At 45.3% G+C, this 23,779-nt stretch overlaps 1 protein-coding gene across 1 annotated transcript; it reads right to left on the bottom strand.

Annotated features, from left to right (window-relative positions):
• Nucleotides 1–4,479: 4,479 nt before the first annotated feature.
• Btg1 (BTG anti-proliferation factor 1) lies at nt 4,480–10,292 on the bottom strand. Its single transcript, NM_007569.2, has 2 exons — nt 9,821–10,292; nt 4,480–9,017 (listed from the first exon to the last, which is right to left on the bottom strand). Exons 1-2 carry the CDS (start codon nt 9,966–9,968, stop codon nt 8,650–8,652), a joined length of 516 nt encoding a protein of 171 aa, NP_031595.1. The 5' UTR covers nt 9,969–10,292; the 3' UTR covers nt 4,480–8,649.
• Between the last annotated feature and the right edge of the window lie 13,487 nt (nt 10,293–23,779).

The following is a 23,779-nucleotide window of genomic DNA, read 5'->3' as shown; positions in this document are numbered from 1 at the left end:
TGCATCAGGAAAATCAGACAACCTCACTGCCCCACGAAAGACCCCCCACCCCCCAACCCCGGCTTGGAATTCTGAGTACATTCTGAACCTGCTGAGGTATCATATGTCCTTGTAACATTCTCAGGAAGGCAAAAAGATGTTGCTCTCCTTTAAAAGTTAATACTGTGGACACAGCCTACAAAGGGGAAGTGGCCATAGGTCCTGGCCAATGCTGGTAGTCTTTACTCAAAGGTATCCTTTATCCTCTCAGGAGTCACAGCTGGATTGATAAACGTATCAATCTAATGGTATGACTACTTTAGCCATGCAATAGGCCTGGCTCCTCCAGTTTCTCTTCCCTCATTTTCCCTAGTTGCTAGCATCTTCCAGAAGTTTCTACTGGCTCCCTGTTGCTTGCCTTCTCCCAGACAAGCACTTACATCTTTCAGACTTCAGGTCCTGTGTCCCTCCTCTGGGAAATCGGGAGCCATTAACACAGCTCTCCGCGCCACCTCAGGAGCTTTTCTTTAGTGTACTGCAGCTCAGGTACAGATTCTGCAAACTACCAGGCGTTTCCTTCTCCCGGCCCGGCCCGGCCCGGCCCACTGGGTCACGGCACTCTCAGCCTTGATTTGTTTTGCTTTGTAGAGACAGGGTGTCTCTGTTAGATAACTCGATGTCCTGGAACTCGCTCTTATGTAGCCCAGGCTGGCCTTGAATTCACACAAATCCCCCTGCCTCTGCCTCCCCAAGTGCTGGGATAACAAGCATGTACTACCACTGTCCAGCCCATAATAGTATTTCAAAGGACAACTTTTAACATTGCTGGCCAGGTAACTTGTTCTATTTACTTTCAAACCCAGTCTTCTAAATGCATTTTACCCACTATAGGACATGACTGATTCGTAAACCTTGCTCCATACAGGGGGTCTAAGAAGCAGCAGTGACTACTGAGATAGCTCAGCAGATAAAGGCATCTGCCACCCATGCCTGGACTCCCAACAGCTGCTCCCTGGCCTCTACATGTCTGCCACAAACAGACCAACACACTCACACAAGTAAAAAAAAAATAAAGATCTAAGTTCAAGGTCTGTCTGGGGTAAGGTGACTTTAAGGGCAGCTAGGTCAACAATGAGACCCTATCCTCAAATAAATAAATAAATAAATAAATAAAAATTCTTACGTAAAAAAATATAACTCAATGGTTGAGCCTTTACCTGCCTACTAAGTACTGATAGGTTTTATAAGGTTTTATTTAGGCAGGTGGGGAGTGAGGCTTTTCCACCTACATCATGGCAGAAGAAATTATCACAACAAACTTTGCTGGCTGAGTCTGTGCCTGATGCCTGCACATGCGCTGTTCGGGCACACAAGGCACCACACACTCCTCAGTGAGGTTATCTTCACTTAGCAAGAGAGATAGCAGTCTAGTCCAGAAGGGCCCACAGTGAGTGACTCCTTCATGGCTGGCCAGGGGACATCAGTGATACTAGTGGGGGCTCAAGCAAGCACTGCACTTGGTTACACGTGAAGAAACCCAACCCCAAGCAGCTAAGGTATCAAAAGGCCGCTTTCCTTTGCAGCCAGGGAAGCACTCAGACCACTCCAGATTAGGAAGAGACTGAGAGGCACTGTTTGGTGTAGTGAATGCAAATGACCTGAGGGACCGCATGGAGCAAAGTCCGTGTACTCCCATATAGCAAGGACCACTAAGAATTGAGCCACAGAATGGATGTAAACTGTTTCTGCAGGGATTACACTGCTACACACACCGGGTAGAATGACACCATCTCTCAATTCAACCTGCATCCAATTTAGAACGAGGATCTGAAAGGACCCCCCCCCCCCTTTTAAACTGAAAAGAGTTAGTTCTGAGCCATGATGATAAGAATCTAGCTCAGAAAATTCTGTGAAAGAAAGATCAAGGCCTAGGCTATCTGGAGGTCCAGTCTTCCAAATTGAGGAACAACTCTTCCTTCTATTTTAAAGCCCAAGTACATTTTTACAGGTCCTGTCTAACGTAGACTTTAAGACACTCTAAGCTCTGGCTGAGTGATGGTGGCGCGTGCCTTTGAGCCCAGCAGAGGCAGGCAGCTCTCTGTGAGTTCAAGGCTAGTCTGATCTATAAAGTGAGTTTCAGGACAGCCAAGGCTATAGACAGACACCCTGTCTCGGGGGGGGGGGGGGGGGGGAAGGAGGAAGAAGAAAGGAAGGAAGCAAGGAAGGGAAAAAAGAAAAGAAAGGAAAAGAAAGGGGAAAAAAGAAAAGAAAGGAAAATTAAGAAAAGGGAGAGAGAGAAAGAGAAAGGGATTCTAAGCAAAATCATGCTATGACTGAACATCTGAGGGGAAAACCTTACTTGCTGTGTTTAATTTGGAATCCATGATAAAGTATTCAAATTCCAAACATCCATCTTACAAATGTCCTGTTATGTGGTTTCGCTTGTTTATTTGGTCTGGTCAACAAGCAGGCCCATTTATCTATATAGAATGACTCAGAGAGGTTAAGGGACTGCTCAAAGTCCCAAAGAGCCTGACACAGGCCAAGGACGAATTGTGTCTAATATTCCTTTTACACCAAGGGCCAACTTGTCTAAGAAGGAGAGAGGCCTCATAGCAAACAGTGTTATCTCCTGGGTGTGGCCATTTCAAGACTGTCCAGAGATGGCCAATTAGCAATGTGAAGTTCTATCACTCAGTCCATGCAAAGTGTAGGCAAATCACCCAGGGCAATATCCCTATGGCTATGTGCCTGGTTCCAAAGTCAGAAAGGCCTGAGTTCACATGGCATACTAGATGTTTGGCATTGGGGCAAATTAAGCTATCTTAATGTTCTACCCAGAAAATGAAACATAAAAGGTCCTGGTCTACCTGTCGATCCAACCCAGGTGGTGAAAGAGCCAATGGCAGTAGGCACTGATCATCACAAGCCTCACAAGCCCTTTTTCTAGGAGCACAAACCCATTTAGCTTATTGACCCAAGGGTACAAAATTATCATGGATGAAAACTACAAAACAGATTCAGTCCTGTTTACGGTGTAACTGTCATGTCTAACCAATTTACACTTATGTTCGTTTATGGAGTCTTCTCAAATATAGTCCATTGGTTAGTCATCTTTCCAAAAAGGTAGGGATGGCTTAGATGGAAAGGGGAAAGGTAGAGAGACTTCTGGCTATAGTGTGACAGCTACAAACAATGAAGCGCTGCTCTGAGTTCATCAAGTCAGCTTAACAGCATTAAAGTCCCTGAGAGCCTTTGCATGCCACCATGGGATACAGAGGGACACACAAGACTTTGAGTTGGCAGTAACGATTTGGGGTCATGTGTTGACTGAAAAATGACTTAATTTTATGCAAGCAATGATGTAGATAAGCTAAAGCTATGTGAGGTGACCCTCACCGTACTGTTCCAACAGCTCCTGGTGAATGACTTATCACTTAAAGGACAATTAAAGTCACAATTTTAAGTCATACTTAAACAGGAAGTACTCCTCTTACTTTGCTACGAATCTAGAAAAATCATCTCAGGAATATGCTGATCATGGACTCATCCATAAAAATGTTTTATGCTTACAAAGACAATGACATAGATTTGGTTTCTGTGGTTTTTGAAACACAAAGTCTTACTGTATAGTTGTGGCTGACCTGGATGGAACTGGCTGTGTAAACCAGACTGGGCTCAACTGCTACGAGACCTGCCTGCCTCTCTGCCAGTGCCTTTGTAATACACATGAAAACTACAAAAATATTGTCAAAATGGCATGCTATGAGATGACCATCTAAAGGCTCACTAAAGACCAATGTAGCCATGGTGTCTTCTGTCAGCGTTAATCTGAGGTAGTGTCTCCAAATACAGGAATCCAGCTAACTCAAGTTAACTTCCTGCCCAGTGGTCATTCTGATGTTGTAGGTCTGGTCTAGGATTAGTCATCCTTGTCCTACCAAGAACAGGGTCACAAATGGCCTTCACTATCTAAGGGAGGAAGAAAAGAGGATACCACTGTTTCTTAATGAAGCTTTTAAAAAGCATCATTTCAAAATCCCCAAGAACAAAAGGTGTATGATCTGTTTGCTTTCTGAAATGCCCTTAAGCTTAGCCTTCTGTATGTTCCTTGTCTACACATCCCTCAAGGTTAGTTTCTATATAAAGGCTCAATAACCTACCACTTGGACCTACATGTTTAAACAGTTTGTCCAACTCTGTCAAGACTCATGTGCACTCCTCAAGACTCATGTCTGACCCCAGCAAGTGAGCCCTCACTAACCCTTTAATGTGTTAAGTTCCCCCAGTTTCTAGTTCCTTCTGTTTGACTCTCAGACGATTCAAATAACTTCTTTGCCATCAGTATTCCCTGGGGGTACGCAAATCCCCAAAGGAGCTCTGTGTCGTCAGTACTATAGTACGTAGCAGGAAGGCTCATAGGTATCAGAAATTGAAGCTTGGAATATTCCTTAAGAGTATCTACCAATGGAGGCATTCAAAGAAGAAAAAGGAATACAATTTTATGATGGGTGTCTTTTTTTTTTTTTAATTCCTGTTTGACAACCTAAGCAATGAAGTTATTCATAAATCCGACTGATTTAAAGCTGCAATCAGAACACTAGTGTTAATATTCCACAAATGGTTTTAAAAACATGTTATCAAACCTCACTGCTAACAGGAGGTTTACCCTGGAGCAGCTCAAAATCAAGACACAACACCTTAGCAATGCTGCTTTTTAACTTAAGCATAAACTAAACCACCAGAAACTACCAACAATACACATTTCTCTGGATTACCCAAGTCTGCAATCCTGGCAGGAAGCCTGTGTCGCAGCTCAGTCCAATTTGTAACACAGGGCATTTTACCCTAAAAGATGTTTTGACTCAGCTACGGTCCTGACACAAAAAATGAACTGGGCAGACTGACAGGGTCCACCTGTAAAAGTTTGACTGCAAAGACAGCGTCATCTGGGCTCTGCGTGCTCCCCGTAGGTAAACAAAATCTTTGCAGTTTCAGGTGATGATGCTTTCTAAAGCTGCTGGCAAACTCCGAGAAGCTTATCGAAAGCACCACAACCTGAAATCGGAAAAAGACGGGGCAAGTTTCTTTAAACTTTCACATGCAAAATGCAGCCCGCTAAATTTATAAAGACGAAGAAGTCTCAAAAATCATTAATATATGACCAGGGAAGAGTCCTAAGGTGGGGGGAGACCCAGAAACCTTTAATCACTAAACATGGACACCAGGACCCCTCCCTCCCTTCCTTGGAATGTGAAGCTCAAACCCCGTTAATATTTACAGCAAAATTACTAGTCAGGTGTGGTGGTGCACGCCTTTAATTCCAGTATTTGGGAGGCAGAGACAGGTAAATCTCTGCGTTCCAGGGTATCATGGTGTACATACTGAGCTCCGAGCCAGTCAAGGATACACAGTGAGACCCTTTTTCAAAAAACAAACAAAAAACCCAAAAATTACTTGTCAAAGTGTGAGTTATGGCGACAAAGAAACCTCATAAACAATCATAACAGAAAGCCACTTCCGGCAGAAAGGCCTGCAATTCCAGAACTATCTCAAAGGTAAGGATGACATAAGGGATAGTCACATCCTGTATTGAATGGGGTAATTTTCCTACAGTCCACATCAAGCCAGGCTTCATGGTGCTAAGTGTAATCTCAGTCAGACAGGAGGATCAGGAATTCTGGTCTTCCTTAGCTATATGGCAAGTTCAAGGCTAGCCCAGAGCCTCAAGACCTCTGGTCTCAAAACAAAACATTAGCATGTCAAGGCTTGTTTTAGGATCACAAAGCAAGACCCAACTTGTAAAAATAAGTCCTCAAACTTACTGTTAATTATGAATTCCTAATTTTAGCAGTCATCTTTTATAAATTATTTTTTTTCTTTAATTTGGGCAGTGTAAACCCTTTTAAATTACACCTCTCGAAATAAAAAAAAAAAAAAAAAAAAACAAAAAACAAAAAAACAAAAAACTGGTAGTAAATGACACAGCAGCAGACACTCAGTTTTTTTGTTTTGTTAAAATAGCTAAACCAAACATTAGCCAGAAGCAGTTGGCACGAACTACTCAAGTAGCTATGCTGTGCTGCACACACAGGCTCGGCTCAGTGGTCTGGGGAATGGAGGTGAGAGTCACAGGAAACAGCTGGATGCTAGGTCTGAGATACTTGCAGGCTTCACAGGCCGGATGTCACCTGAACTCTAAAACTGCAGTTTGAATAGGCGCTTCTTTTGTTCAAGCAGCAACAAAAAGTCTTGACAGCAAAGTCAAAGACACTTCTCTATTTCATTTATGATGATGACATCTTAGGTACTCAGGATAGACCTGAACAGTGTGGAAGAGTCCAGTGTTCAAAGCCAGTCAGGCAGCTTCCAAGGAGTTCCCAAATGATACACAAATTGGCCAGCAGGAGAGTGAGACCTGCTTTAAACCAGCCTGGGATATAATGCTCAAACTCAAATTTGAAATGAGGGACCTTTTAGAGAAAGGGCTAGATGAAATATGTCATTTAAAAAAAATGTCACAATGAGACCCATTATTGTGTAGAAAGAAGAAGAATCTGAGCTCCTGGTCTGGAGCTGTGCCATATTATCCGAGACGCCTGCATTCTGGGGGCTAAAGCAGGAAGATCTAGAGTGGGGGGGCCAGCCTGAGCTACATATAGAACAAGAGACCATCTCAGAAAGCAAAATAAGGGAAACAAAATCCAAACTCTTCCAAATAGCCTACTGACAAAAATATATGAATTCCATTCGTACTCTTAAATACATGGCATGTTTAGGGTTTAGTGATGTGTTTCTGGATCGTTAATAAAAGTATCAGGGAAACTTATTACAAATTAAAAAACAAAACAAAACAAAACCAAAAAACCTCCAATTTGTTTGGAAATACTACTGACTTAGAACAATTACTGACTTAAAGTCATTTAAATTGCCTCAATTCCCAGTGTTCACATGTTTTCACATGCTGCCCCTCCCCCAATCCAGTTAATTTTAACTGTAAAGCAGAACTCAAATTTCTGCTTTCAATTTCCACCAAAATATCAGTTTATCTTCTACAACCCCCAAACTAGCAGCATGTCTTTGCCCATGAGGTACACGTTACTAACCTCCAGCACAACACTCAGTTTCCCCTGCTATGGAAATGCGGACAAAGCCAGGGCTTCAACTTTTGAGAAAAGAAGTGCATCAACGTACCTGTTGTTGGATTCCAGCTTAGGGGATTTTATTTTATGTAACTCTTGCAAGATGAGAACCAGAAAGCGGCAGATGGCTCTGCTGTGATAAGCCTGTTCTTTAAGGCTATAGGTCACCTGCCCCAGGATTTTCTAAAGGAACAAATCCAAGGGGGCAAAAGAACTGTTTCTCAAAGGAGGGCCAGAGAGGATTGTTATCTTCACTTCCCCAGGAAGCAGTGACTGGGATCCTTTGGGCATCGCCACTTTTGGAAGATGTTACCTCTGTCTTTATCCTCATGAGATCATTAGCTTGTGAATGTGTCCATGCTTTTAACCTGAGTTAAAAAATCTAAAAGCCTTCCTCTAGTTCCTTCTGATTAGTTTCTAATTACACCTCTCCCAATGTGTTTGTGTGACCAGTGTGCAAGTGACATCCACACAGCTTACAAATCTAAGACGTCTGAGAAAAATATTTTGTAGCTGAACCTCTGTAATCATGACAAGAGATTGATTAAAATGCCAAGATAAGAAACAATTTATTATAGAGAGAAGAAAAATTTCTCATCCAAAATATAGAAATCTGTACAACTTTGCCACAATCAATATACATGAACTGTACAAATTTACACCAGTTCATAATTTACCAAATAAAAGATGACTAACAAAGTTCACAAAATAGATGGTGGTTTGTGGGAAAGACTCTTACCCAATTGAGTACAAGGAAAGTTACAAACCAGACCTCCACTTTCTAAAAATAAGAAGTTTACTCCACTCAGTCTTAGAAAACTACAAGCTAGCAAATGTACAGAGAGCTGGCTGGTGCTAACAACCACAGTTGAGACAGTGTCTTTTTGAAGGGTCTTTTCAAAGCCTGCTGCCATGGCAGAGCCTGGTCGCTCCCTACTCTCAACGCCAAAAACACAAGGTCTGACCATTTCCCCCAGGTCATGCGTACTAAGTTTGTCTTTATGTACATTTATACATTTTAAGTGCTAGGTAAAAGTCTCCGTGTAAAAATTTTTCCAGTACTACCATGCTTAAAACATTGAGCTTTCCTATTGAGCTGCCAAAAAAGTTACTGAGAACTTTCAAGTGTAATAGTGCAAATTCCCCTGCAAGGTTGACTGCGAAAGAGGGTTCTTTGAAAGACAGAATTTCCTTAAAGGGACTGCTGTGACAAATTGGGTATAAGGTCTGGGAGAAACTGAAACCACCCTTCGACTTCACTCCCTAGCAAATAAAGTGATCCTTTCCTTGGACTCACAGGCTATTTAAATCACTGAAAGGTACTGTCCAAACTATGGCACTGTCACTAAATTAAAAAAAAAAAAAAAGAAAGAAATAAAAAAATTATTACCACTCTATCTTGTGCCAGATCTTCACAGCTGTGACATGGTTTAAATTCCATAATCCATCCCCAAGAGGAGCCCACCCAAAGCAAAAAAAATCAAATTCATCCATCCATTATAAGATGATCCATCCAATAGACTATATCTTAACCTGATACAGTCATCATATTGTAGTTTTTGGAAGGGCTTGTTCTGCCCAAGAGAAGTTCCTCCTTACAGCTGATTCTGCTGTCTACCATTTGCACGTTGGTGCTGTTTTGAGTGCTACCTCCTGCTGGTGAGGCTTCGTACAGCACGCAGATGGAGCCATCCTCTCCAATCCGGTAGGACACTTCGTAGGGGTCAACCCAGAGTGTGAGTTCACTTGGGAGAAGCCTGAACAACTCCTGACTGCTCAGTCCAATCCGCTGGGCTGCCTGTCCAATCAGAGGATCCATCTTATGGTTGATGCGAATACAACGGTAACCTGATCCCTTGCACGGCTTTTCTGGGAACCAGTGATGTTTGTAATGTTCTGTGGAAGAAAAGAACAGAGAAACAATGCTCAGGACGGTAGTCAACGCAGCCGTACCGTAGCGTACTTTCCTCCTCCTGCTGCTAGCTTCTTAGCGAAGCGAAAATGAAAACCACCAACTTTCACAAATGTCCGGGACCGAATTCGCTGTCGTGAGACAGAATAGAGAAAGCAAAGACACTGTGGCAAACACTGTCCGGGTACTGACCGGTTGAGCCGCCAAAACAGGAATCCCGCGCGCAGCCCTGGATGGCCAACTAGCTGGATGGCACAGGCAAGCGGGCGGGAACCTGTTTACTTTCTCCACCCCAACGGGGTCCCATACAATAGACTTTATGGAACTGGTGGGGGGTGGGGGCAAGACAACGCCACTATGGCCAGTTAACCCCAAAGGGAAGAAAACCCAAGAAACCTTAAACCAAGATCTGGGTTGGGTTGTAATTGTACCGGTGACAAATCCGATGATTAATGGGCAAGAGGCACAGGAGGTGCGGAGACCTGGCACGTCCGTCCCGGGCCGGCTCCGAAACACAGAGGCGACAAGCCACCCAGGGGCTCAGCCGCAGACTCTCGCAACGGTCGCGGCGACCCGGCAGAGGAGACCGACGGGACTCCGGGCCCTGGGTCTTTTGTCCCCCGCGACCGGCCGGTAGCCGTCGGGGCGCAGCTCCGCGTCGCCCCGCTTCGGATCCTTTGTTGTGCGTGTCGCGGCGCCCCGCCGCCCAGCTCCCCCCCCCTCCCCCAGCCACGACCGGGACGCGCCCGTTAGTGGCGACCCGCGACGGTCCCCGCGCCCCGCTCACCTGCCAGCAGCTCCTGCAGGCTCTGGCTGAAAGTCTGCAGCTGTCGCTCGCTCGTGAGCCCCTTGGTGCGGAGGAACTTGGAGATGAAGGACACCGCGGCGGCGATCTCGCCTATCATGGTGGCGGCCCGGGTGTAGAAGGGATGCATGGGGGCGGCGGCCGGGGGTGGCCCGGGGCGGCCGGGGCTCGGCCCCGACGGCGAAGCGGCCACCCCGGGCTCTCGCCCAGACCCGACGGCCGAGAGGAAGCGAGGGCGCGAGGCGCGGACGGCTACTGGTTCTAGGGGATTTTTTTTCTTTCCTTTAGAGTAAAAAAGTTATTTTCAAGCCAGGAGGCGGCAGGAGAGACAGAGAGAGACGAGCGATGGCGGCCTGGTCACATCGCTCGGACCTCCCCAGCCGCCTCCGCCTCCAGCTCGGTAGCCTCCGAGGATCCCGAGAGTTGCATTTCCAGCTCCGAGGGGCGAAGAGCTGCCGCCGCCGTGCAGCTCATTTTATAGGGCTGCGGAAAGGAAGTGGCGTACCCGGGGCGTGAGGGCGGACGCCAGCCAATCCGGAGATCGCACCATTGTGACGCAGGCAGATTCGGGGCTGGAGGGGGCGGGAGAAAGGCCGCCAGGGGGCGTGCCCAGAGGCCGGGATGAGAGGGAGGAGCTGACGTAATCTGCTTGTAAACAAATAAACCCCCCGAGTGGCAGCCTGAGACTCCGGAGCGGTGGAGGGCGGAGAAAGAAGCCAAGGAGGCGCGTGTGAAAGCTCCGCCCCCGAGCTAGCTCCGCCCCCGGTTCGGGCCAGCGGGGACCCTCCAGTCCCCGAGCGGGCTCCGGGTTCCTCACTTACTGCGGTGTGGCTGGAACCTCAGGACTGAGGTTCGGTCTCCGCAGCCCCAGTCCTTTGCGTACCCCATGTTTACATCTGAGCCCAGTTCCAGCCGGCTTGGCTGGCAGCCCTGGCGGGAGGAGCGTGCGGTGGCGGAGACTAAGGCTCCGCTAGGGAATGGAAGGAAGGACTCGCTCCCTGGAGCTATCCTGCGGCTTAATCCAAGCCATTGCCCCTAGGGTTTGCAGAACCCCGGGGGGCTGGGGGGGGGGAGAAGATGAGCCTTGAAACTCATAAAAATCTGCATATGTATTTTAGAAAGGCACAACAAATTCGTTTTTCTAGTTCAAGTGATGTCAGAACTTTAGAGTTGTGCTGCTGTTGACACATAAGATAAAACTTTAAGCTTGTCGAGAGTGTTAAGCATAGACACCCATATTTACTGGCAAAGACGGTTGTAAACAGCCTAGAAAAAAAGGAAAGCATGAGCCTGCTAAAACTATTAGACCCAAAATAGGGTTAACCCAACTCTCTTAAAGTAGGAGAAGGGAGAGAAAACAATGAAGTCCAGGCAGGAAGAAGAAAGCAAACAAGAGGCAGAAGTTGAACTCTACCAGATGGAAATAAATATTTAGAGTTTAGTTGGTCATCAGATGCAATACACACCACTTTAAAATATATATATGTGTGTGTGTGTGTGTGTGTGTGTGTGTGTGTGTGTGTGTGTATGGAGCTAGAGGAGAAACAAGAGGATAATTGGTTCTGAAATTAATTTGAAAAGGTGACCTATACATCATTTATCATTAATATACAATACTTAAGTACCCACATATTATCTAAAGATAATGTTAGAAAGCACTTCAGAAAGTATCAAGTTTTTTTTTATAATAAACTGAATCAAAAAATAACATCTTTGTGCATGTGTGTGTGTGCGTGTGCGTGTGCGTGTGCGTGTGCGTGTGTGTGTGTGTGTGTGTGTGAATTGTCAGATAGGACTTTCTGAAAACAGACGCAGGGTTTTGACTGGAGGCTCATCTTACCATCCCGGAAGATAAAGAACCAAAAGTGAGTCCTTGAACCATAGGCTATCAAGAGGTCTGCATCTCTCTCTCCCACCCGCCTCCCCACGCGTTCTGTCCTTTCCAGTCTGGATTAGGAAGAGAATAAAACTGTCTCCTTTGCCTGTGACTGTGAATCCCATCCCAGTGACTCAGAGTATAAACAGACTCCTCTACAAAGCAAAAATAACGAACAAAGCTAACAAAATACTGAAGTTTGAACCGGGACATCTCCCAATTCCTGATTCTCTCCACAAACTTCACTGCCTTCCCAGACATCATCAGGCCCTCATCTGAAAACTTTAAGATTAGCTCAAGGACCGGGCATAATTAACACATACTCCCAGAACTCCAGAGGAGATGCAGACAGATCTCTGTGAGTTCAAGGCCAGCGAAAGATGCATAGTTGAGTCTTTGTCTCAAAACAAAGCAGTCAGTTCAAGAAGTGAAGGGAAGTTTGCCTGTAATTTTATCCAGAGGCAGGGGACCTTGGGCTATACCTCAGTCGGTAGAGTGTTTACCTATAATTCGGGAAGCCTGGGTCAGATTCCCCAGCAGGCACATGCCTGTAATTCCTGTCACCAAGGGAGTAAAGCAAGAGGAAGAATTCAAGGTCATCCTCACCGAATAGCTTTGGCAAGTCTGAGTGTAGGTGAGACCCTGAAAGCAGCCATGCGTTAAAAATCATAAGATCTCTGTCAAAACAAATTCAGGAAACGAACTTTGTGGGGTTTGTGTTTTGTTTTGTTTTGATTTGATGTGTTTAGTTGGCAAACATCAGGTTAGCAGTGGGGCCTTGAAGCTCAGGAAACATTGTTTATAGGGATAACTATCGAACGATTAACGGGAATCCAAAGGGCTGAGAGTTTTGGTTCCCTCATCAAATGCTTTTAACTACAAAGAAAAAGATATAGTTGCATAGAATAAGGGAGTGGGTTTCTCTGATCTATAGACTACTAAATTTTGGGGACCAGCACAATGTTGAAAACCATTTTCATAATATACAGACACACACACATATTAACTCACATGCTATCTGTTAGAGATGAGTATTGGCTCAGGACTCCCACGAGCAAAGATTTATTTGCCCGAGAGGGACAGAGAGCAGGGAATAAGAGACAAAGACAGGAGACAGAGGATGAGGGAGAAGGGGAAGGGAACAACAGAGATGGAGGAGAGATATTTGCCCCAGAGGGACAAAGGACTGCTTCTGGATAGAGAGGAGATAGATATGGCCCATAGAAAAATGGCAGTTAATAAAGGTAAAAAGGAACCCCAGTGTTAGCAGGAGGTATTTAATTTTAATTGGGCATGTTAATTAGGTGAGCCAAAGGGGTCTTTTGATTGCTGGACTTCAATATTTTGATAGCAGGACCTTGGTAGTCAGCCTCAGAAGGAGGAAGTGGTCAAATAAGGGAATAGGCCTTGGTGGCTAGCTTGATAAATATAATCTTAGCAGTTTGTAATACGACGGAAGGAATCAGGCAGAAGGGCTAGGCCTGCCAGAGCTCGAGCCCCTTCACTGTCACGGAAGGAGAGGTGTGTGTGACAAGCAGGAAAGTTATCAGTGTCAAAATATGGCATCGTGGTTTAAGGTTGTCTTGGAGTTTTGAGATGGAGAGGGTGTAGTAGAACAGGCTGGCCTTGAACTCAGAAATCTACCTGCCTCTCCTACTCTGAAAGGGTAGTATTAAAAGATTTCACCACCACGCCCAGTGATATCTTCTTGATACCTTCTCAGCTTGTTTGTTCAAACGCTGTTCACAATAGTCAGTGAATGAAGGTGACCTAAATGTCTACCAAGACGTGAATAGATGAAGACAATATCAGCCACCCTCCTCCCAGTACCCCCTCCCAGAGATTCTCCCCCATTCTCTCCTTTTCTTCTCAGACTAACTGTATCCTCTCCCACTGAGGCCAGACAAGGTGGCTCAGTTATGAGAATGGGAGCCACAGGCAGGCAACAGACTCAGGGACTCAGGGCCATCCCACTGCTTCAGTTGTCCAGCAACCAGGAAAATGTGGTACTTTTGAGTGGAATACTATTCATCCATGAAAAAGAATAAAATTGCTGTAATACATGGCAGCGTGGATGGTGTTGTGTGCCTTTGCTTGGAGAGAAGTAGGGAAACATGTAATCAATCCAGAAAGGGCACCGGTGACAAATTGATAAATGATTCCAGCCAAATCTAGCTTGTAAAATAGTGAGTTTAATGCGATTGCTTCCAGAGCATGAGTAAGCAGTTGTCTAGAAGATCATGGGTGACTCAACAGCAGCTGTGTCACCCAAAAGCTCAACCCAGTCTGGCTGATGACTACAGCAAAACCAAACCTCCGTCCATAGAGCTCCTTGCAAGACCCAAATCTGAGCTGATCTACCCTTCTCTACGGTTGTTTCTACTGATCATATAACCTTGGGGAGGGTCTTGAGTACATCTCAGCTTTATGAGAAGTCAAAGGTTATATGCTTCCTTAGCCTTGTAAGTTTCATGGACTTCCTGAGTCCTAATGGTCCTCCCACCAGGAGGGAATGTTTCAGATGGGAGGAAATAGCTACACAGCAGATAAAATTAGATATCATTATATTAACTGAAATAAATTAGAAATAGGCAATTCTAGACCTGATGGCACAGGCTTGCAACCTCATTTACTCAGGAAGGTGAGACAGGACTGCCCTAAAGTTGAGGCTAACCTGGGTTAGCCTTAACATTGTGCGCTCCAGGCCAGCCTGGGATCTCAGAAGGAAAAGTTGAGAGGACATAGCATTTAGCAGATGCTGGAAAGGATAAAGAGAATGGAAGAACAGCATAGGAAATTCAGGAAATACTTGTAACTCCTACAATAGTCAGGCTAATGTTTTAATTTAGCAATTCCCCTGCCCCAGCTTCCCAGGTATAATAGGAGTGTACCCCCAGGATCAGTTTGGTGCTATATTTCTTGATAGCTTTGCTGACGAAAGAGAATTGCAGTTATGCACTGGGGTAGCTCCAAACTGGAAAAGCCTGATGTAGTTGCGTCTGTCCTGTAATCCAGAACTCCAGAGGCTGAGGCAGGGGGAGGGGGGACGGCTGTGAGTACAAGGTTAGAAGAACAGAAGGAATAATGACTGTGGACGTTATCACCAGACGGAAATGAGAGCTGAGAGTCAGTGGGGTGGATTATGGGAAAAGGTACCTCCTGGTAACCCTGATGCCCTCAGTATGATCCCTGGGACCCATGCAATGAGAGGAGAAGACAGACTCCTACCAAGATGACCTCTGACTTCCGTATTGCTGCCTGCGCATGCAAACACACGCGCGTGCGCGCACATACACAGTAACAAAAAGTAATAAAACATTAGGAAAAACGTTGTGATGAGCTATGTATGAGACCCTGAGTCAACAGATCAAACAAAAACAACTAAAAGCATTTAAACATGGTAGGGGATGAGGCTGCTGCTTGGCCCGCACATGGACTTGGCCCTGTGTGTGAGGCTCTGGGTTTGATTCCCCAACACCTCTTAAACTAGCATGGTGGTACCCTGTAATACTAACCAGATGAGAGATTAGAGTATAGTCATCTTTAGAATGTTACATTCCCAGTTGGAGGCCAGGCTGGGCTAAATGAAACCCTGAGACAATAAGAGGGGAAAGAAATGAAGGAAGAAGAAAGGAAGGGATGGAAAGAAGGAAGTAGGGAAAATAATTCAGTGGTAGAGTACAAGAAAGAAAGAAAAGAAGAGAAAAGAGATGAGAAGAAAAGAGAAGAGAAGAGAAGAGAAGAGAAGAGAAGAGAAGAGAAGAGAAGAGAAGAGAAGAGACCACATAGCAGTTGTTCTCAACCTTCCTCATGCTGTGACCCTTTAAGACTATTCCTCATGTCATGGTGACTCCCAACCACACAATTATTTTTGTTGCTGCATCATAACTGTAAGTTTGCTACTGTTATGAATTGTAATGTAAATATCTGTTTTCCAACGGTCTGAGGTGACCCCTATGAAAGGATCATTTGACCTCCAGGGTGAGAACGGCTGCCATACATCATTGTAAACTTCAATCAAAACAGCATCACAGCGCTCGCTCGGTGGTATAGTGCTTGCCTAGCATGTGCAAGACCCCATCTTCAGTCCCTGCTGCTGGAGAACTAAGACACGTCTACACTGGGAACTGAAAACTGTGGTGTTCTTCTTCTCCTTCTTCGTGTTGTTCTTGTTTTTTGTTGTGAGTTAAAAGCTCCTGGAGCCCGGGCTGGCCCTCATAACCCAAAATGTAACTAAGGATGAGTTTTGAACTTCTGAACTGGCTTCGATCCCCCCATGCTTGGATCACAGATGTGCATTAAATTGGTGTTTGGGAAAGCTAGGGATCCAACCTAGGGCTTCCTGTATGCCATGTGCTAAGCACTCTACAATTGAACCACATTCCTGGTTCTCATGAACACAATTTAAATTTTTTTTTTGAGCAAGTGGTGGTGGCTTTAATCCCAGCACTTGGAAGGCAGAGGTAGGCAGATCTCTCAGTTCAAGGCCAGCCTCTACAGATCTTCTACAGATCGAGTACCAGGACATCCAGAGTTACACAGAGAAATCCTGTCTCAAAAAAAACAAACAGAAATGTACAATAAATTGCCTTTAAGGTAGGTATTCAAAATGAAAACACAACATAAATATATCTTGCATTCCAACTTGAAATATTTCACTATCTCTGTATAAATGTTGCCCAATCCTTGAAAAATACTAAATCTCCAAACACTTATGGCCAGACAGTATGGATACTGGGTCTTCAACTTGACCCATTTATACCATTTAGTAGTGATCTCTGGGATCCTTTTTTGTTTTGTTCTTTTAAAACGGGGTCTCATTGTGTTGCCCTTGGCTGGCCTAGAACTCCCTACATAGACTAGAACTCTCCAAGTCATAGAGATCACCAGCTTCTGCCTCCAAAGGGCTGGATATGAAGCCCAATGCCACCATGCTTAGGAACCTTCAGGATCTCCGAGGCCTGTTGCTTATCATTTACCCCAGGCCTGTGATTTCCTGCTCCCCTCAAGGCCCAATGACAGCTGGGAGTTTAGCTCGTTGTTAGGGTACTTTGTTAGCTTGCCCAAAGCTCTGTGATCAGTGATTTTTTTTTTTTTTTCCGAGACAGGGTTTTCCTGTGTAGCCCTGGCTGTCCTGGAACTCACTCTGTAGACCAGGCTGGCCTCGAACTCAGAAATCTGCCTGCCTCTGCCTCCTGAGTGCTGGAATTAAAGGTGCCCAGCAGCCCTAAGCGTTTCAAAGTCCTACTTCAGTCTGTGAGTCTCAGAATCCCATGTCTACAGACGGGCACTACTGCCCTGGTCTTCAGAAGCAGTCTAAAGAAAACAACTCAGTCACAACCAGACTGTAGCTCTCACACTATGGGCTGAAAAACTCCAGTTCTGAATACTCCCTAAGATCTTCAGGAGAGAAGCTTTTCACTACCAAATGACTGTGAGAAAGGAAAGCTAAAGAAAGTTGATGAGAAAAGCGGAAACAGTTGGGGGAGGGGGTGAAGAATCCGTCGAGACAGTTGCTGAGACATCTCATGGTTGGCATACCCCAGAAAATACAGCGACATTTATTAAAAGGCTGGCTGGAAAAATGGAATCAAAGGGCAGATTAAAAAGTCTGCCAAGTAAAATAATTTTCACTGGAATGAAAAATTTCCCTAAGAGTAGATACGAGAAAGTAGAGGGGGGACAAGCCTTCTTCTCTTTAGGGCCACTCAAGGCTTTCCACTTCCCCTGTGACCTGAATCATGAGAGAGGAACCCTAGGCTGTTCCACAGATCAAGGCAAACAGGGGGAATCTTGTGACCAGTGGGTGTGGAAAAGCCAGAGGGCTGCAGGAGAGCTGGTGTGAACAGCCAAGTTAGATGCCAACACTGGCTTTCTGGGAAGTCCCACAGGTAGTCTATTGCAAAGCCTCCAGGCCATTTCCAAAATCCAGTTCCTCCCCAATGCTTTCCTTTTTCTGGAGCAGAGCCTTGTGATTCCCTCTGTTTAAGGTCTTTAAAGCCTGCCCTCTCTGATGCCTGTTGTCTCTCAAAAACAATACCTCTGTGGTTAGGGGCGGAGTGTTACCTTTTCATCTCAGCAGGAAAGGAAGAAAGTTCTGCTACCTTTGTTTTTGTTTTTGTGGCTGGGGTTCTGATTGGTGTGTAGCATAGGCTGGCCTTGAACTCACTAAGTAGCAGAGGATGAGTTTGACTTTGGATCCTTCTGCCTCCATCTCCTGCGATTATAAGGCAGTGTCACCTATTGTTAGATGCCAAAATTTGTGTTTAAAAATGCAGTCAGAAGCCTGGAGTGGTGGCGCACGCCTTTAATCCCAGCACTTGGGAGGCAGAGGCAGGCAGATTTCTGAGTTCGAGGCCAGCCTGGTGTACAAAGTGAGTTCCAGGACAACCAGGGCTACAGTGAAACCCTGTCTTGAACCCCCTCCCCGCCCCCAAAATGCAGTCAGTATGCAATGGAATAATTTTCATATACCTGTATCATGCTTTGCCCTTACCCACCCCTCTTTATCACCCTCCTCCTACTCACCCTACCCCTAGTCCCAGTTCCTTTCTTCTCCCTAAATACTTCTCCATTGCTTACATTCCATTGCCCTCTCTCTTCCCTGGAGATGTTTCTCTCCTTGTCCGAAGTCTGTCTACTACCTTCATGGCCTACTTCATTTAACATTGTGAGCTCCGGCTCCATTTTCCTGCCAGTGAAATAATCTCTCCTGCCTTTAAATCCGAATAAAATTCTGTTGTTTGAGTGTCCCACATTTGAAAATTTATTCATCTGATGGACCTCTACCCTGGTTATGCATCTTGCTTATTTTTAAAAATATTGATCTGAGTATTTATGTGCATGTACATGTAGACTCTCCCGCACCTGTGGAGATCAGAGGACAACCTGTGGGAATCGGTTCTCTTCTTCTACCATGTGGGTCCTCAGGATCAAACTCAAGTCATTAGGCCTGACAGAGTGCCTTCATCCGATGAACTACCTTGCTGTCCCACTTTTGCCTATTTTTAAAAACATGATGATGATGAAGATGTTGATGATAATGATGTTGATCGTGATGATGGTGGTAATGGTGTGTGTGTGTGTGCATGTGTGTGCGTGTGCGTGTGTTGTAAATGCAGACTTTCATCTACAGGTATCAGAGGACAACTTTCAGGTGTTTGTTCTCTCTTCATTATAGGGTTCAGCGATTGAACCCAGGTTGCCAGTGCTTTTGCCTGCTGAGCCATCTTCGTTCCTATCAACCTCCCACCAAACTCCCTCTACCCCCTTCCTAGTTTTTGTTTTGAGACGGGACTCATGAAGGCTAGGCTGTCTTCCAACTCTCCAGGTAACCAAGCTGACTTGACCTCATGAGCTCCTGCCTCAGTATCTGTTGTGCTAGGACGTAGTATTATTGGTTAGAGAGACTAGTGCAGCGATCAACGTGCATGTGTGCATGTGTCTGCAGAGTTCTCACCTACAGTCATCCTACATATGGATGCACAGAAGAGATTCATATGTAACTAGCCTATGGCTAGTTGTATTCATTGGCTTGAGGACCTCTATGGTGCCTTTCATAGTAGCTGTATGACCAGCTGTGTATGAGGCCTGCTCTCTCTCTCCCTCTCTCTCTCTCTCTCTCTCTCTCTCTCTCTCTCTCTCTCCTACCCAGATTCTAATCAGGTCATAAGTCTTTTGGGAAGTCCATGAACTGTGAAAAAACAGGGCATGGCCCAGAGTGTTGGTAACTGATATGAATGTGGGTCTCTGGTTGGGTTTCTCACGAGTTCTTTAGAATAGCTGGCCTAGCCCAGATAATAAAGCAACTTTGGCCCCACCTTAGACCTACAGAGATAAACTGCCTAGACCCTAGGCACAGATATTTGAAAACAATCACTCTCCTGCAGAGGGGATGACGACTCAACAATACAGCTTGGGGCCCTGGTGTTTTGTTTTGTTTTTGTTTTTGTTTTTGTAAAAGTCTTGACAAATTAAAATCAAAACCAAATCCACGGAAGATCAATTTCTACTGCTCAGAATTTCTTGGATGCATAGCCCCTTTCTTGGAACATAGTTGGCTTACCTGGGGCAACACTCTTAGAACACTCTTAGAAAAATGGCCTCTTCCTTCTTGCAGCAGCCGCCAATTGCCAATAGCTTCCAGGTTAGGGCTGGCACGCCATGCTCACTCTATGCTGGGATTTGGTCCTTAGGTTTGCACAACTCATGTGTCACTGTCACAACTTATGGGAGCTCATATGTGCAACATCCCTGCTGTGCCCAGAGGCCACTCTTCCCTCCTTTCACCAGCCCTGGCTCAAGAAGTCATTTCTCCCCATCTTCCCCAAAGGTCCCTGAACCTTAGGAGGAAGGGGGTGTGGTATAATATGTTCCCCTCCTTTGAATGATGTTCTACTGCCAGCTCCCCCGCCCTACTATTCCCTCCTCTACCCTTTCCGTAGGTTCCAGGGTTTGAACCCAGATCCCCAGGCTCTAGCAAGTACAATGCCTGCTCAGGCATTTATTTTAAGAGCCAGCGTGACAGCTTAGAAGCCATCTGTTTAGAGTATATGAGTTATTTATTTATTTTATGTGTATGAGTACACTGTATCTGTCGTTCTGACACACTAGATGAGGACATCAGATCCCATTACAGATGGTTGTGAGCCACCATGTGGTTGCTGGGAATTGAACTCAGGACCTCTGGAAGAGCAGTTAATGCTCTTAACCACTGAGCCATCTCTCCAACCCCTGTCTATTTTTTGTTGTTGTTGTTGTTGTTGTTGTTGTTGTTGTTTTATTTAAGAAAACACATTTGAAGACTCCCCACCAAGAAAGCTTCATTTTGTCACCAGGCTGAGTCTGGCCACCGTGGAGGGGTTTGTACCTCCCCTCTTCCTGTTCCTTGACTTTCAGACACTCTTCCACTGTCCCTAGAGCCTTCAAGATGTCCTCTACAGCTTGTCCCAGGCGGTTCCCTCCTGGTTCTTATCTTCTGAGAATTAATCCCTTGATTACCGTGGGTGTCTCACACATTCCAAACACCTGCAGCAAAACATCTAAGTCTCCAGAGATCAAGTCAGCCAGAGAATGAGAAAAGCCCACTCCCAAAGCATTTACCTCAGGGTGGTCCTCTGGGTCTCAGGTTTGGGCAGCAGTTAAGGAAGCCACTTTAGTTCCATGGCCTACCCATCATGCAAACATCTTGCAGTGCTAGCCAAGAGAATTGGACTAAACAGCTAGTCCTAACAGAATCTGATTTAGTCTTCCTTTAAGCAACGATCACCAGACCATTCTTCCATATGACTATGGAGAAGGCAGGCATCGAAGCAAATAAGGAAGGCCTCTGGTAACATGTGTTCATAAAAAAATCAGTGCCCTAGATGGGCTCTTTTTAAACCAACCAAAGCACACAGAGCAGTGTTTGAAAAAGAAAACTCTGGGGGGAAAAAATCTTTTTTCTTGGTTTCGTAAACACTCATTGTTTAGTCATCTGAAGAAAGTGCACAATTATGTTTAAATCCCCCACCCCTGACACTGATGAACTCAAATAAATTTCACTTCCTCAGTCCAACCTGACAGGCATGTGGGCAGGAGGGGGTGGTTTGGAGACACGGGCCAAATGTCTCTACACAAAGATCTACCTCTACATCTAATTTCTAGATCAATAGATAGAAAGATAGATAGTAGATAGATAGATGGATGGGTAGATGGACAGATGGGTGGGTGTATGGATGGATGCATGGACAGATGGCTGGGTACATCATCATGCCTGGACTTGGCAAAAAGTCTTTCTTAGGCAGACATCTAGGATGAGCAGGAATTAGCTTGGATTGCCCTGAGGAGATAATTGAGTGTGTGTGTGTGTGTGTGTGTGTGTGTGTGTGTGTAATGTTCTGTAGTCTAGTCTGGTTTCAAACTCCAGAGACAAGGAAGGCCTTGAATTCATTTTCTGCATCCACCTCCTAAGTACTGAGATTACTGGCTGATACCACAACCCTGGCTATAACTTTGTCTTTGTCTTATTCTTTGTAGAGAAGCTATAAGAATGCCCAAAGATGTGCCAGGTATCCCAGACTAAAGGGTTCAAAGCAAAGCAGGAGGATCTTGAGGTCAAGGACAAGTAAGAGAGAAACTGTGACGCAAAAGATACTAGAACAAAAGCAGAAGATAACACAAAAGAATGTTAAGTACAGAGTCATCTCTTAGAAGCCCCTCCCCTACCCCATGACACAGTGACTCAATTTATGAGTTAGTCAAGCTTTGAATTTACCATGTAGCATAGACTGCCCTCTAACCATGCCCCTAAATGGAAGGATTACTCAAGATGTTTCTTTAGGCTTGCTTGACTGTGGACTAAAACTACCTGTAAAGCCCCAGAAATGTAGATTCAGGGTTAGTGCAATGGATCAGCAGGGAAAGGTCTTGCTGCCAAATATGACCAACTTCCTGGGTTTGATTCCTGAGCCCCACATGGTGGAAGGAAACCATCAATTCCTGGAAGTTCTGTGACTTAGACAGGAGTGTTGTGGTGTGTGTGTGTGCCTGTGAGTATGCAAGTGTGTTTGTGTGATTCTGCCTACTTTGCATACTTGCGCTCCATTTGTCAGGATTCTGAGGAGTCATGGTTATTGGATGCACATGCTGAGGTAAGGCGTGTGGAGGACGCATGATGTTTGAAGGGTATAAATAGGCAACACTTGTGGTTCTCCAGTCTTTGCTGATCTTTGCTTTGCTAAGAGGCACAGCTGAGAACGTCTCCTGGGTTCCTCTTGCTCCCTCCCGCTGATTTGTGCTGAGGCTGAGGCCCTGCTCTCTGCTAAGTTGTGTCATGGCTGTTGCTAACCTGACTCTATTGAACTGGACTGCGGGTGTATCCACAAAGTGTTTGTAAGTGAGCTGCTGCTGCCTGCTAATCTGTGACCTGAACCGTTGATACCCAGGCGACACAAATGGGAGTTGCCCCATGTCCTTTCTTTCCCACTACCTCTGGAGGGTGGTAGGCTACAAGGGAGGTTAAAGCATCAAAGAACTATGATTAAAAATAAGGTTTGGAAAAATTAAAGTTACAGGTGGCGCCCAACATGGTTTAGGCATAATGGGTAACTCTGCTTCTAATGCACAGGAAATGGCTGATTATGAGGGTTTAGCAATGTTGCTTAAGGAGATTGGCAAAATGGCAGCTACTGTTGCTAGGAGGTATTGTGCCTTGCTCGCAGAGGGGACTTCTTAGTTTTGATTTGTAGTTTTCATAAATACTATTTTGAAAAAGTTTAATGGGAAACCCTTCTGTTAGAGAAGATCGCAGAGTTGGCCATGCATTTAGAGATTTTGTGGATAGAGGCAGAAGTGCTTGGAAAACACAAAGAGCCAATGGGGGTCGGGGGGGGGGGGAGTGTTGTTCAGGCTTGGTGAATGAGAACAGGACTGTACTGAACGATGAAAGCAAACTAGGCAGGAAGGTAAACTGCTGTCCCACCCTGCTTCTAGGGGCCTGAAAGAGCAGGGAACAGCACAGTATAACAGGCTAAGGTGTAGCCAAGTGTACCACCAGAGAATTTGCTTGGGCCTACACAGGCACCTTCAGCCTCCCCTGTCTGTGCAGCATATGCCTGGTATCAATGGTGGAGAGGCTTACAATGAATTAACCTGGAGACCAATATAAATGTCAGATTTAAAGCATTTTAAAGAGGCTGTGATATTGCATGGCTTACATTCTTTTGTCAAAGAAATGCTAAACAACTGGGCTACATATACATCCCAGGCTTATCCCACAAGATTGGAAGGGATTGGTGTCAGCTGTTCTAGAAGTTGGTCAACAATTACAATGGTTGTTGCGGTGGAGGCACGAAGCCACAGGACTAGCACAACATAATTTAGCAAGGGGGAATACACGTTACTAAAGACTAGCTGCTTGGTGAAGGGCGTTGTGCTGACTTACAAGAACAAATCCAATTTGATGATGATGTAATCGAGCAATGTTGTACTGCAGCTTTAAAAGCTTGGGATTTGGTTGATTTGGGGGAGAATCTACTGTATTTACTAAAATAATACAGGGCTCTGGGGAAGCCTTCGCAGAATTC

Source organism: Mus musculus, chromosome 10 (genome assembly GCF_000001635.26).
Source record: "Mus musculus strain C57BL/6J chromosome 10, GRCm38.p6 C57BL/6J".
Taxonomy (NCBI): Eukaryota; Metazoa; Chordata; class Mammalia; order Rodentia; family Muridae; genus Mus; species Mus musculus.
The sequence above is the reverse complement of the archived record's forward strand: the minus strand, read 5'-3'. Positions and strand labels throughout refer to the sequence as shown.

Coding starts and splice junctions, on each gene's coding strand:
- Btg1 (NM_007569.2), bottom strand. CDS start 9,968: ATGCATCCCTTCTACACCCGGGCCGCCACCATGATAGGCGAGATCGCC. Junction 9,018..9,820: donor CCTGCAGGAGCTGCTGGCAG/GTGAGCGGGGCG, acceptor TTTCTTCCACAG/AACATTACAAACATCACTGG.